Source organism: Sciurus carolinensis, chromosome 11 (genome assembly GCF_902686445.1).
Source record: "Sciurus carolinensis chromosome 11, mSciCar1.2, whole genome shotgun sequence".
NCBI lineage: Eukaryota > Metazoa > Chordata > Mammalia > Rodentia > Sciuridae > Sciurus > Sciurus carolinensis.
The window spans coordinates 78,391,574-78,406,627 of record NC_062223.1 but is presented as its reverse complement, the minus strand read 5'-3'; the positions used below and the strand labels follow the sequence as shown (position 1 = coordinate 78,406,627).

At 37.4% G+C, this 15,054-nt stretch overlaps 1 protein-coding gene across 2 annotated transcripts in view; it reads right to left on the bottom strand.

The window, feature by feature from the left end:
* The window catches only part of Uvrag (UV radiation resistance associated), a 324,556-nt gene that overhangs the window by 25,853 nt on the left and 283,649 nt on the right, over positions 1-15,054 (bottom strand). The window contains exon 14 of one of the 2 annotated variants that reach the window (XM_047516341.1): positions 894-985. The exons of the other annotated variant lie outside the window; for it this stretch is intronic. Within the exon in view, the coding sequence (XP_047372297.1) occupies positions 894-985 (92 nt within the window). The remainder of the gene's footprint in view (positions 1-893; positions 986-15,054) is intronic. 2 annotated transcript variants of the gene reach the window in all.

Sequence of the window (15,054 nt, the reverse complement as noted above, 5' to 3'; positions counted from 1 at the left end):
GAAATTTAAACCAGGGGTGCTTAACCACCGAGCCACATCCTCATGTCTTTTTATTTTTTATTTTGAGACAGGGTTTCACTAAGTTGCTCAGGGCCTCACTAAGTTGCTGAGGCTGGCTTTGAATTTGAAATACTCCTGCCTCAGCCTCCCAAGTTGTTGGAATTACAGATTGTGGCAGCCTCCACTTATGGTAACTTCAAAGTAAATATTGATGTTGTGAGAGTTCAGTCTTTTGAGAAAAGTAATAGGTGAGTGATTAATAATATTCACTAATATTATTCATGACATGATTAATAATATTAATAATAAATTATATAATAAACTCTAGATTATGACTTCTATCCTATTTTAGTGTACCTATGTCAATGTCACTGAAATATTTGCAGAACTGAAATGGGATTTAATAGGTTAGAGCAGCTTGCCTTCAGAGACACTGACACCAAACATATGACACATTTTAGCATATACTCTGGTCTCAGATGAGGTCCTGACAACCAGACCTACTCCTCACCTGCTTTTCTCCCCTAACTCTCATAGCCACTGACTCTGATAGTCTCTTGACAGACATGTTCTTAGTGTGCTCTTCAGAAAAGTCCTAGGGGTCTGTGTCTCCCTTCCATGAACCACACTGGCTGTCCTCCAGGCCCGCCTCAGCAGTGCACTGTCCTCACAATACCACTGGGCCACCTCTTCCCCAGAGGGTGCCTCACCCTCCTTAGCCAGACTGGAGCTTATTTAGCTCTTCTCAGGTGGGATGGCTGCCTTTTTCTTCAGATACCTCACTGCAGAAGAAAACCCAGAAGGCAGGTGTGGAGCAATGTGGAAGTCAGGAAAAGTTTTTCAGGTTCGTTTTCCATATTATAGTTTCCATTGTCAGAGATAAAGATACTTACCACCTGACCATTAATCCATGCTCCATGAAGTTTTTCAGGTTAGGAAGGGTTTGCCTCAAGTCTGGGGTCCCTAGTCCATGTTGATATCTTAGCTGCAAAGGCAGAAGAAGAATTAAGATATTTTGGCAGATTCTAGGCAATGCTTCAGAAAAAAATACTCGAGTAACTTTTAGAATTCTGAAAGGGGAAATGTAAATGTATGATCCCAATAACAACCACACCGTTGAGGTGGTATTTAATATTCCTTTTATCTACTGATCCCTTGTACTCTAAACTTGGAGAAGACTAAGTGGCCAGCTGGGGAAGAAGGATATTTAAGACTGCTGTTATCTAGCCTTCTTTTCTACTTTAGACCTGGGTAGAGTTTGCTAATACCAACTCCAAGGACGCAAACCATGAAGCCAGTGTTTCATCACAGATACTGGCAGCTTTCCTTTTGGGTGGCCCTTCCCTCTGTATAAACAAAGGTAAGGATCATCTTGCATTCATCTCTAATTCAAGGGTCTGGCACACTGCGGGTGCACATTCAATGTTCATTAAACAAACGAATAGCAAGTCATTTTGACAGCGGCTGTGCTTTATATGTCTCTTGAGTCTCCAACTCTCTTTTTTGTCCAAAACCAGAGCACAGAGCTGGAGGGCTAGCCTGAGGAAACCACTGGCTTGTGGGCTAGATCTGCCCTTTGCTGGATTTATTTCTGCCACAGGTGATTTCTAATATTGTACTGTAGATAACTTGCTAAATGTTTTCACTGCCTTCTTTCACTGTCTCTGAATACTATCATTTAGTTCCTTAACTGACCACATAGTTGTGTGTATTCACACGTATGTTCATCTGCATCTCAGGTACATACAAAGTGGACAACACACTCTTTCAAAAAATGTTTTATTCAAATAACAATATATATGAAGACAGTTCATAAACTTTAGAAACTGTACTGATAGACAATGTGAAGAGGCATCATTCTAAGGTTTTATTTTGTCAGTACTTTTAAGTGTGACAAGTAAAATTTTCTCCTCTTAAAAAAGAAAGCCATTTTAACAAGGAATCCCACTATTATATACAATTATAATGCTCCAATGAAAATAAATAATAAAAATAAAATCATTACCTAGAAGAGTAATTTTTTTTTTTTTTTTTTGGTACTGAGGATTGAACCCAGGGGTGATTAACCACTGAGTCACATCCCCAGCCCTTTTTATGTCTTATTTTGAGACAGGGTCTCGCTAAGCTGCTTAGGGCCTCACTAAATTGCTGAGGCTGGTTTTGAACTTATGATCCTCCTGCCTCAGTCTCCCGAGTTGCTAGGATTATAGGCACGTGCCACCATGCCCGGCATCATTTTTCTTTTGCTTGTATTTAGTTGATTTTTCTCTGTGAGTGTGTGACACTTAACAGAGGAAAAGTTTACTCTCACTGGTACGGCACTTTTTAAGGAAAACTCCAAAACATATCGGGGTCTCCAGAATGGGCTGAATGAACACACACATAAACTAAAAAGTAGTCTGAATATTATTTAAGCCAGTCTTTTCCCTTTTGCAGATGGGGAAACTAAAGCCCAGAAAGGGGAAGTGAATTCTCTAGGGCCACAGGCTGACGGCACAGATATAAGCAGTTAGGGCCTCCCGTTCACAAACCATGCTATTCCACCACCACCCCAGAGTCTGAGAAGAAAATTGCTAACAGTACTTGAGAAGACAGAGGGAAAATATTCTTTCTCTTTTACAAACCTAGCTTGGTGACCTAAATCACCTCCTGGATTTGCTGACCTTGAATTGTAAGATCTACCCCCTATTAAATGACATCATTTCTTGTATTAATATAAAGGCATTTTTCCATACATTGATAAAAGCAAAATGGCTGATATCCCAATATGACATTCCTAAATTCACTGTTTCAATAAAAAAGTGAAATTGTTTACACATGGCATGAAAATTTCACCTGTGATTCATACTGAAAAATATTAAATATAAAAAAAAAAACCCATACCGAAATAACACCAAGCTATGTGTCTCTGAGCCAGTACACAGTCAATTGCCTGCCTCAGGCGCCACAATAGAAGGTGGGTGTTGAATTCTTTTCGGAGACCACAGTGAAAATGTCTAAGTCTGACTTCAACCAAAAATGGAAAATGTAGGAACTTCAAGCCTCCACCCAGGTCTTAACTCTTTAATTACTGTATAGCACTATCTTTTATCATTATCTCTTGGATTTTATAGCTTAAAGAGACCCTGGAGATCATCTTTCCAACTTCTGTCCTTTGGTAAACGAAGAAACAAAGTCTCAAGGTATATGTCCTGCCCAAACTCACAGAGCTGATGAAGGTCAAAGTCAAGCCTATCACCTCTTAATTACAGCTCCAAATTCTTTCTACCATTTCATCTTTTCAGTTTTCAACATAGAGAATTAAAAGAGAAATGCACCCATAATATAAATTTAATTTTTATTAATAAAATACATGGACTGTTTAAGAAATCTAGACATAAGGTTTATGTGTTTTCCTTTCATCTTTCTAGATAATATGTTCATATTAATGTTTTTATTCCACCCACTTCAGGCTTTGTCAACTGTGTTTCCACCATAAAAGATGAGAATTTAGGCTTTCTTATACCACTCTTCTCTCACATATTTTATTCTGTTTTCCATTCATTATCTGATTTTTTTATTAAAGGATGAGAATTTGACTCTCTACCCTCCCACACATACTTCCCCTCCTCATCCTCTCAATATATTCAATATCACATCTTTTGTTAAATTAATAGTGTTCACTTTATTATATTACACAAATACTGTTCATTACTGAGCCATGTAATGTACTATTCCTTTCCTGTACTTTGTTGTTTGTTTTTCTGGTAGTGATCACTGCCATTTTTTTCTCCACTTGTTGAATTTTTCTGTGGACCTATGGCTACATATTCCCCAAACACTGACAAAACCTTAATACTCTTCACTTGATTGAATATATCACATAATCTCTCAAGTCCACTTCTCCCCTTAGAGATATATCTTCTGAAACCTGGGTGGGTCACTTCACTTCTTAAAGAGTTTCATTTTCTTTATTTGTAAAATGTGGATGTTATTTGTCTTGCCCATCTTAAATAAGATAAATAGTTTCCCAAGTAACATCTGGTACATATCAGTGCTCACTGCACAATATTTACTATCATTATTAATACACATATACTCACTTTCATCACAGCATCTACTACTAGGCTAGGTTGGCTTAAAAGTGGTACTCAATAATAACTTATTATTTAACTAATCAGAAAGGGAATCAGAAAAAGATGAAGAAATGAGTTATAATGAATCAAAGAGAAAAATCTTGCACATACTGCTCACACTTTTCAAATTTTAATAAGCCTCTGACTGGAGAGACAGCAATAAATACACACACACGTCAATGTCTTCAAAATAATTACACAGTGAATGGAAAGACTGACATATGCTATGTGTGGTCAGAAGACCTGGATGATAGACCGGGCTCTACTTTAAGGACATGTGCAATTCCTTTCTTGTTTGGGTTAGTCAAATAATTTTCCAACTTTTTAAAATTAAATAATCTTTAACAAGTTACTCTGGTTATCAAAAACAGAAAAGAAAAGAAGGATCAAAGCCAAGGAGAACAGGTCAAGGTTAGGGAAAAAGGGAGAAAGAACTACATTCATTACATTCCTACATGTCCTATTTATTCATTCAATAAATATTGCTGAGTGTCCCCTAGGCAAGGCAGTGTAATCAGCCTTTTGTATTTGGAACCAAAGGCCTGGATTGAGCCTGTTCTCACCACACAATACCTTGAGCTTGTTGTATAACCAGTTGGTGCCTTCTCTAAAAAACAATATTTGTCTCATAAAATTGTTATGGAGTTTAATTAGAATTTTTGTAGAGAAAGGAAGCTCCTAAGGACTAACTTTTAGAGGATACTGGTTAAAACTTTGGGGTCTAGAGTGTTAAGCTGAAGCAGAACTGACACCAGGGCTTTAAGAAGGAGAGTGAAAGAGGAAAACAACTCTAGAGGCGGCTGTGAAGGACAGGTTAAAAGATGTTCTCTCTCCTCTAAGGGATCTTAACTTGGCTTCCATCAAAACCTGCCCTTAGCAACTATGGTCAGTATCACACTTCTGTAAGCATGGGTCCTTCTGCCTTCTCTTCTGATGGTGAGGCAGATGCCAAGAAACCAAGGCAAATAAAACATTGCTTTGGGTCTAACTGCTTCAAATTAGCCTCTGAAATAAACACCTTTTGTAACAACTTCCTACTGCACCACCACCCAGAGTCTGAGTAGTTTTTAAGTGGAATTTTGGTTTCAATTAGCTTGGACTTCAACTTTACTCTGATTGGCTTAGGACTGCATGGAAGCAATTAAACTTTTGTTCAATTGAATGGCTGGTAGGCAACTAAGGCAAAACCTACATACAGATAATAAATTAGATGAGAAGTGGGGAGAAGCAATGTTCAGTGGTTTCCCTGGGAAGGGTAACAAATAGTACTGTCTACTTACTAGTAAAAGAAAACCCTCACATTTACTAAAACAGCCAGAGGATCTAGCTTTATAGTTATGAGCATAAGCAGAAAGAAAGAAAATCAGAGCTAAGAGCACATTTAGACCACAACATACAACTAGCCATGACAGTTCCATTAAGTACCTTTTCTGTTTTCCTCTCCCACACCCTTTTCTGTATTTTTCCAAAGTCACATGCTGATCTCATCCCAAATCACAATAGTTTTACTGTGAGTTTCACCAAAAAAACCAGATCAACTGAGATGTTAGAGCTATCATAATTTGAAATTAATTAGTTCATACGGCATGATAAATGTCGTTACCTTGACTAGGAAAAACCACTGCAGCTCTGGAGATCATATTTAAAGGTAAAGCATGACTGTATTAAATAAATGCTGTGTTCTTGTACTCAGTATCCTATTGAGCTGAGAAGTTTTACTTTAATATCAAAGTGCTCAATTTTACTTTTATTTTTCAAACACAAATTTTCCAGGCCAGGAAAAGACTTTGGGGATTCAGGAATCATTTTGTCATTTAGGTTTTGGCAGAGGAAAAATTCACTTTAGACAACACACACACACACACACACACACACACACACACACACACTCCCTTCAAACTACATTCATCTACACAAGGCCACTTATTGCATGGCTTATTAGTTCCATATGGAGCCTGAGCTGAACTGCATGATATGTTAGATACAAACCGTCTGTTACCGTGAGGGAATGTGGATTAATTCAATGCTTCAATGAAGGTTACTAAAAGATCAACACTTCCGTGATGGGATTACAATGAATCTGACTATAAAGAGAACTGGTCTAGAGAAATTGAAAAATAAGAAATTAAAAATGCACACATACATCAAAGACTTAACTTTAGAGTTCTGGCTTAGGTAGTCAAAAATCTCTGTAGGGCTGGTTATCAATATTTCAATTCATTTTTAAACACTAAGGTTTCACTGAAAAAGAACTAGATTATGAGCTTTTAAAAAAGGGTACCACCATGTCAAAAATAAAATCTGCCTTCCTAGAAGAAACTAAAACTCTCTCAAAGATAGGGAAAGCTACTTAAAGAATAGTAATTATGAGCCACATGCAGTAGTGCACCCCTGTAATCCCAGTGGCTCAGGAGGCTGAAACAGGAGGATTGCAAATTTGAGGTCAGTCTCAGCAACTTAGTGAGGCCCTATGCAACTTAGTGAGAGCCTGTCTCAAAATCAGAAAAGTAATAAAAAGGGCTAGAGATGTACCTCTGTGGTTAAGTACCTCTGGGTTCAATTCCCAGTAACCTTCCCCCGCAAAATGAATATTTAACATGAGCAATAATGTTTCTTTTTTTTTGGGGGGGGGAGGGTACCGGGGATTGAACTTGAGGACACTTGACCTCTGAGCCACATCCCCAGCCCTATTTTGTATTTTATTTAGAGACAGGGTCTCAATGAGTTGCTTAGTGCCTTGCTGTTGCTGAGGCTTGCTTTGAACTCACAATCCTCCTGCCTCAGTCTCCTGAGTCACTGATTACAGGCATGTGCCCCCATGCCCAGCTAACAGTGCTTACAGTGAGTCACTGCTAAGAAAAAGTATAAAAATTTGATTATAAGCCTCTGGTTGTAAGAACACCTCAAATACATTCCCAACTCATTTGTAAACACATGCCAGTCTTTTCCAATATAGATACATTATCATGTAAACACTGGGCACAGATGAGGCTTACCATTCTGAGATCTGAAGCTCAAAAGTCAAGTCTAAAAGCTCTATAGTCTAAGAAGTGGAAAAGCTTCAACTAGTCCTCTTTCCAGTCATTTTTATCAATTGCTTTTGGAAGCATGGAATGAATATTAGAGTCCAATGGCACTTTGAAAGCATCTACCCACCTGCTTCATTTACCCTGTAAATGGAGAGGTTGAATGGTTTACCTAATGTTGAACAGGTTGTGTCCAGGAACTAGACTAGCTTGCTAAATTCTAACCATAGGCTCTTTTTAAAAATCATATGTTGCTTTGTTGGATTTATGAGACACAGCTTTTATTTAAGTCAAACTTACCCTTAAAAATCAGTCACATTAAAAACACTTTAATTATGATGGTGCTTTACTTCAGAATCTTACGTTGGCCAGAAGCGACTAGGAGCACCATTAAAGCCATGCAACTGTGGAGTCAACCTGAGCTCTAAGTGAAGTCTCCATCACTGCTGGGCCTTGTGAGTTGCTGAAGAGGGTCAGTAATGCATATTGCAAATGGACAAGTAAAGCAGAACTGAAAAACTGCCAAACACAGGTAAATCACAACCTTGGCAGCAGCTGCAGTCAATTGATCTTCAAAGAAGAGTTATGATTTCTGGAGGCTAATGGCTAAACTTATGTAGGATCCACAAGAGTGGATATTCATGCTGTCCAGCAGGTCCAGCAGGCCCAACGTTTGCTCCTGCCCTTTTGTTGACAGGCCTCTGCACCCTGATTTACCCCCAAACTATGCTGTATTGACATTTGACCCAATCAGACCAATCTGGGTCCCTGGTTCCCTCTAGGGTTAAACCCTTACTCCTTATACTGAGCAAACTCAGTTTTTCTGCCTCCACTCATTGATGCAATTTTGGTGCAAAGAACTGTACATATTCTGATCAAGATTGCAGTCTAATAAAACAGAGACAGTTTTAGAATTGGAATCATAGAGTATAGAGCCTCTTGAATTCTGCTTTCTCTCATGTATGTTTCTGAGATTCATCCAGGGTGCTGCATGTGTGAGTAGCTTGTCCTTTTTACTACTAAGTAGTATTCCATTGTATGTTTATCTACAATCCAGGGGATGGGCATTTGAGTTGGTTCCTGTTTTGTGAATCTCATTTGTAAGATGCTATACATATGTTGGCACAGGTCTTTGTGTGGGCTTGTATTTTTGTTTCTCTTGCACCAATACCCAGGAGTGGAATTGCTGGGTTCAATGGCAGATATATGGTGGGTGGACAAAAAAAAAAAAAAAAAAAAAAAAAAAAAAAATCAAACTATTTATCATTCTATTTTACATTCCCTGCTATAATTATGAATGTTTGAGTTGCTCTGCATTGCTGTCAGCATGTGTTACTGTCATTTAAAAATTTTTTAGTCATTCTAGTAGCTGCATGATAGTATCTCATTGTGGATTTAATTTGCATGTCTCTAATGACTAATAACATTGAACATTTTTCATAGGCTTAGTTGCCATCTATATTTCTCTGGCCCTCCCTACAGTTTCTGTGAGCTATGTAATGATGAATATGAGTTACCTCTGATGATTACCTAATATCTTCTTATTAATGTTAATATCTTCTAATTAGTAACTCTCTATTTAATACCATTAGTGCTATTTAATACCATTTCTGTTTAATCTAGCTAGAGCACACTGTTGACTGCAATAACACAATCCTGTATGCAAAGAAGAGTCACAGGGAATTCCAATGTGTGGGAAAAAAAAAAGGAACTATAATCATAACTGCAGAGATTCTCTCATAAATCTAAGTATCAAAGTTTTATTAGCATACAAATGAATTTAAATCTACTGTTAATAATCTGATTACACAAGAAACATAGAGGTCCACTCCAGCACCTCCCAAGCAACATACAGAGGTCATAAATACCCAACATGATCATAAACAGAAATTATTCAATTCAACAAATTAAATACTTGAACAGTTTTTATGTGTGTGTACAAAGAACTGTACATTCAGACCAAGATTATAGTCTAATGGTGGTAGTAATGAAAGTAGATATGGAAATACATGTATGATACTGTTTTTGGTAGGGGAAATTGGGAAAATGGGAAAATTTGAGGCTTAGAGATGAAGTTAAATGTCAGAGTTTGAATTTGCATCCCAGGCTTGTCTCAACCCTAATACTTTAAATTATGTAAGAGTAATGATGATAACGGCAATATCAATAGCAGATACTGTTTTTCTTTACCTATGATCTGTGCCAGACACAGAACTTGACTGTTTACTTATTTCATTTAATCTTCAAAATAACACTATGAGGTAGGTGGCATAATTCCCACTCTATGCATGACAAAGTTTAAAAGGTTAAAAGAGTGGTCTAGAATTTCCCAGTAGCAAAACAGAGAAGCTGAGGTTTGAATTCCACTCTGACAGTGTACATCACAGAACAGAATCTAAATATTGCTTACAAGCTGGTTAGAAAGATCATCTTTTTTATTCCTCATTTATAATTCTAATACTTATAAAATAGACCCTCAACTCTTTTTTTTTAAATCAGAGAAACCCATTCTTCTCTTGATTTTAGAAATTTGACAACAGTTATATTTCTAGTCAGCCGTCATTCCGCTAAACTATACAAACTTAGTCTTTTAAAATCTTAGCTTGTAAATCAATTCCTGCAGTAAGTGCTTAACTTGGAAAACAATTTTCCAGAATGCTCTCTTTTCTCATTAATGACTTTTTCCTTAAAAAATTAATTTTACTATAATAGCTACTTCATGACTTTAAAGTTGTTTTGTGGAATTCCTCTGACCTAACCTGAATTACAACAGAGTCTAAGTCCATGTGTATGTTATTTACTGTTGCTGGTTAATCATAAGTAAATGAAGCTTGAATAAAACCCCAAACCAGCAAGGACCATTGACACTGCCTGTCCAACTAAACCAATACTTTTTACAATTTGCTTTGGAATAATTTTAACCATTATTTGATCAAACAATTCATTTAATAAGAAGAAATTAATTTATTAGATATGTGTTTATATTAGTTAGCTTCCCATCACCATAACAATATTTTTGAGGGAATTAACTATTAAGGAAAAAGTTTATTTGGTTCATGGTTTTGGAAGTTCCAGTCTGTGACCAAGTGGCCTTCCTTCTTTGGGCCTCTGGTAAGGCAACATGTCATGGCCATTTGAGGGCACATCCTCAATGACTAATGAGGTCCTACAGGGCTCTGCCTCCTAAGGTTCTATTATCACCCAAAAGCACCACCCTGGGTTGGTGGCTTTAATTATGGACCTTTGGAGGACATTCATGGACCATGGCAATACAGAACACCAACCACTTGCAAGGTGTGCAAGGTATGATGGAGTTATCACAAAATGACTCTGCCTTGAATACCACTCTGAAAGAGGTTCTTATGCACACAGTGATAATTAAGTGAAGTTATGGGGAAAGTATAAGAGAGTTTAAAGGGTGTGGGACTAGGCATGGTTTGTCCTTTTTATCCCCTGGTGTTACTCCTCTGATTATTTTTGTAGCAAATGGAGATTACATGGGTGGGTCTACCCTCATCACAACAAATCTTTCAAAAGCAGTTTTCTCTGGCTGGCAGCAAAAGAGGAAATAAGGGGAATCCGAAATATGAGAAAGGGCTGGATGGGACATTATTGGTCTGAAGATGGAAGAGCCACATGAGAAGGAATGTGGATGGTCTCCAGGAGCAAAGAGTGGCCCCCCCCCTGGCTGAAACCCAAGAAGTAAGTGGGAACCTCAGACCTGTAGCTGAAACGAAATGGATTCTGCCAACAATTTAAATGAGTCTGGGAGTGGATTATTCCCAAGAGCATCCAGATAAGAGTTAAGTGTGACCAACACCTTGATTTTGGCCTTGTGAGACCCTGAGCAGAGAAACCAGCTGAGCCTACCCAGATTTCTGACTTGCAAAACTGTGAGATAAGCTGCTAAATTTATGATAATCTGTTATAAAGCAAAAGACAAAATACAGGTGAGAAAGATTACTTCTATTTTTTTTACCTGAAGATATAAGGGGTAAATTCATGAGAAGATGGCTGGAGGAGTTCTTTTATGGACAGATAATATTCAGATGAAGGAAGACTGGGGGAAAGCCTTTCTGGAACTTTGTTCAACAATTCCAATAAACATTTCTGTGTATTTATTCAGGCACAAAGGGCTTAGCTCTAAATAAGACAACTTAGGTTTTTAGTTAGTAAATAATATTTTTGAACATTCATTACAAACTGGAACATACTCTCTAATAGCTAATTTAAGTTTTCATGGGAAGGGTTACAAACATTGAATCATTCCCAACTCTATCTCCTTTTGGAAGTCTGAGTTCTTATTTCCCATTGCTTATAGTTTCCTAAAATATTCTTGAAAATTTTCATCAGGGTAAGCCATAAGCCAAATTTGGATGGTCAAGTTCATGGAAGACAGACTGAACAACTAAAAAATACACAAATAAGAGGTTTGGAACAGGACAAAATCTTTGGTAGGTAAAGTAAAGCACAGTATCAAGTGATATTGTTTATCATATCAGATAAGCACAACAAAAATATAAAGATTTTTTAAAAGTTAAAAGGTTACAAGTCAAAAACAACAGCATAAAGAAGATAGATATTCGCTACTACTATAATCAATTAATACTAATTAGACATAGTTAAGATTTCTAAGAGAAAAAACTATAAACTATAAAAATTGGGAAAAAGCAAAATAATCATTTTTTACAGATATAATTATACATCTAGAAAATTCAAGCGAGTCAAGTGAAAACTCATTATAGACTAAAATAATTCAGTTAAAATTTAAAACCAAAAATCAATAGTCTTCCTTTTATATATAACAATGAATTAGAATAGTACATGGTAACCCTTGTTTTTTTTTTTGGATACGGGGGATTGAACTCACGGGCACTTGACCACTAAGCCACATCCCGAGCCCTATTTTGTATTTTGTTGAGTTGCTTAGTGCCTGGCTTTTTACTGAGGCTGGCTTTGAACTCAAGATCCTCCTGCCTCAGCCTCCCAAGCTGCTGGGATGACAGGCATGCACCATTGTGCCTGGCCATGGTACCATTTTAAATAGCAATAAACTACTTAGAAATAAACATAACCAAAATGGTAAGTTCTATATTAAGAAAACTTTTCTGTTGAGGAATGTAAAAGATCTTAGTAAGTGGAAACTCATACCCTGTTTTTGGCTAGGAAGACTAATTATTAAGATGACATTTCTCTATAAACTAACATATGTTCACTATGACTTTTTTAAGAACTAGAAAACTGATTCCAAAGTCCAGTTTAATTATGGCAAATGAAAACACTTCTATAGCATTTTATGGGCCCTGTTTTAAGTATTTTACAACTATTAACTTCAATCACCATAAGATCCTTTACAAAGCAGGTATTATTTTATCCCCATGTTAAAGCAAAAGAAACCAAGGCACATAGTGCTTAAATAATTTACTCCCAAAGTCCCAACATGAGGCCTACAACAAAACTCTAAGTACTTTAGTGGCAGAGAATCTATTTTATTTGTTAAATTCTCAGGACCTAACATCATGCCTGAGCTTGGTAGTGAATACACCTTTTTTGGGGGTGGGGGGGAAGGTGCGGGTAGGGCGTTGAATTGTAAATTTCAAGGGAAACACATATTTCCCTATTTGCATTATGGAGAGCACCCTGTAGGAAAGCTTCTGTGAGGCCTGGGACCTAAACCATAATATGTCAGAAAGTGAGCTGAACTGGACAGTCAGCAGCAGCAAGTCAGTGGAGGTTGAGAAAAGAATCGCAGCTAAGCTGAGGCAGGTAAGTGCATAGGATGAGTGTGTGCGTGCGCAGGGCAGCAGACAGGCCAAGGAACACTTTTGTTTAATTTTACACACACACAAAAAAAATAGGAATGCAATTTTTCTGGATAAAGTGCATCCAAAAATAAAGTTATGTTAATCACCTAAGCAGGCATGAACAATTTTGGACAACTGGTTTAGGGGATATACAAAATCAGCCGAAATTCATTTTATTTTATTAAACAAATTTTTTAAGTTGTTGATCGATCTTTATTTTATTTACTTATTTATATGTGGTGCTGAGAATTGAGCCCAGTGCCTCACACATGCTAGTCAACCACTGAGCCACAACTCCAGCCCCCCAAATTTGTTTTAGATATGTCAAAATTTCCATCAAAAGAGTTGGTAGATGAGAACTCAGTTTGCTATTTAAATATTACTTTTTGGTACCATTAATCTTGAACAAGTAATGATACAGAACTACCCTGAGGTCAATTCGTGGTTCCAAGGACTATGCCAAGGTTATTAGCAATGTAATCTTCTACATTTAAATTGCTACTTTCACATTAACTTCCTAGCTAACTCCTAAAACTCCTGACTCAAAAATATCTAATTAAAAGCCAATCCATAAGAAATGGCTTAGAAGAAACAAAAAAAGTGAAGGGGTCTTAGGTTGAAGTTGTGTTACTAACTGTGTGACCCTGGGCAAGCTGCTCACCCTGAGCCTCTGGTCCCTCTCCTACATGTATGCATATAACAATACCTGCTTCATACAGTTATTGTTTGGGTTAATTAAAATACTGTATCTAACATAGTCTGTAGGTTGTAAGTATCTTACAAATGTTAGTTCTTTTCCCTTTCCCTCAACAGCTATTTCTAAGAACATTACTGTTTTTTTACACTAAGTCATATGATGCTTTATTTTTTTCTATGTCATTCATTATTATTTTTCTAACTTCCTTGAGTTAAGACTATAAGTTGCTAATTTTGGGTCTCAATAGGCATATCTCAAAAAGACAAGACCCATAAAAAAGAAAATATCCAGTATGAACCAGTACGATACATAACATTTTGAAGATGAGAGTTGCCAAAATTCTGTGACTGAAGCTAGGGGATTGGAAAGCTGACAGAAAACCAAAAGTGGGATGATAGTGACAGGGTTATCAGGTAGAGAGCAAGAGACTACAGGAGGTAAAGGGCAGACATAAATTCTGAACCTAAGTTCATCAGCATATATATTTTTAATGGTATGGAAATATATGTTTCAAACAGAACTGAATGAACTACATAAACTAGCTTTGGTAACAGCACAAAGTCCATTCCTTTTTGTTTCACCTTCGGTCTTGAATAGGTTTTAGAACACAAACAGCTACAAGTATGCATTCATTCAGGCAATAGGTACTGAATTCCTTCTATGTGCTGGGCCATAGGCTCAGTGACAAAGGTAAAGAAGAAAGGCAGTTCCTGATTTTTAGTAATCATAATAAAATGGAAAAGATATTTAAGAATCAGAAACAGTTATATTAAAAAGAATAAGTGTCACATTAGATGAAAATACAGGCACACGAAGAAGGGACACCTAACCAAGTTCAGGGTCACAGAGAAGCTTGGAAAGAACTGATAACCTGACTCGACTAGGTAGTACAGGTGGTAGTTCAGCAGGTGAGAGTGTAGGGAAGTTGTACTCTAAAGAAAGAACACTCAGGTGCAAATACCCAGGTGCAAGAAAGAGTATGTGAAATAGCAAGTCTGGATAAGGGGAGATGCAATGAGGTTAGAGCAATGCAGGTGACTAAAGGAGTGGCAGCCAAGAACCAAGATGTCAGGCAAGACTCCAAATTGTGAGTGTCACCAAAGCAGTAACTGGTCAGGTGACCGTGACTAGGTATGACAGAGGGTCGAACAGTTAACTGGTCTCAGAGAAGGATGATGATCTTACACAAAGGAGGGAAAAGAAATGGTCTGGAGATGCGGACAAACTTCCCATCCCTCCCTCTATCTCTAGCACTTTCTTGCTCTTGTGAAATGTTAGAAAACAAGTCTCCAATGGAAGTGGGTACGGGTTTCAGTTAAAAGAGAAAAGAAGGATAAGGTCCCCAGCTCCTAGGACGGTTTGCAAGGATCTGGCTGACCAACTCTTAAGCTATTTGGAGACTCCGGCCTGGA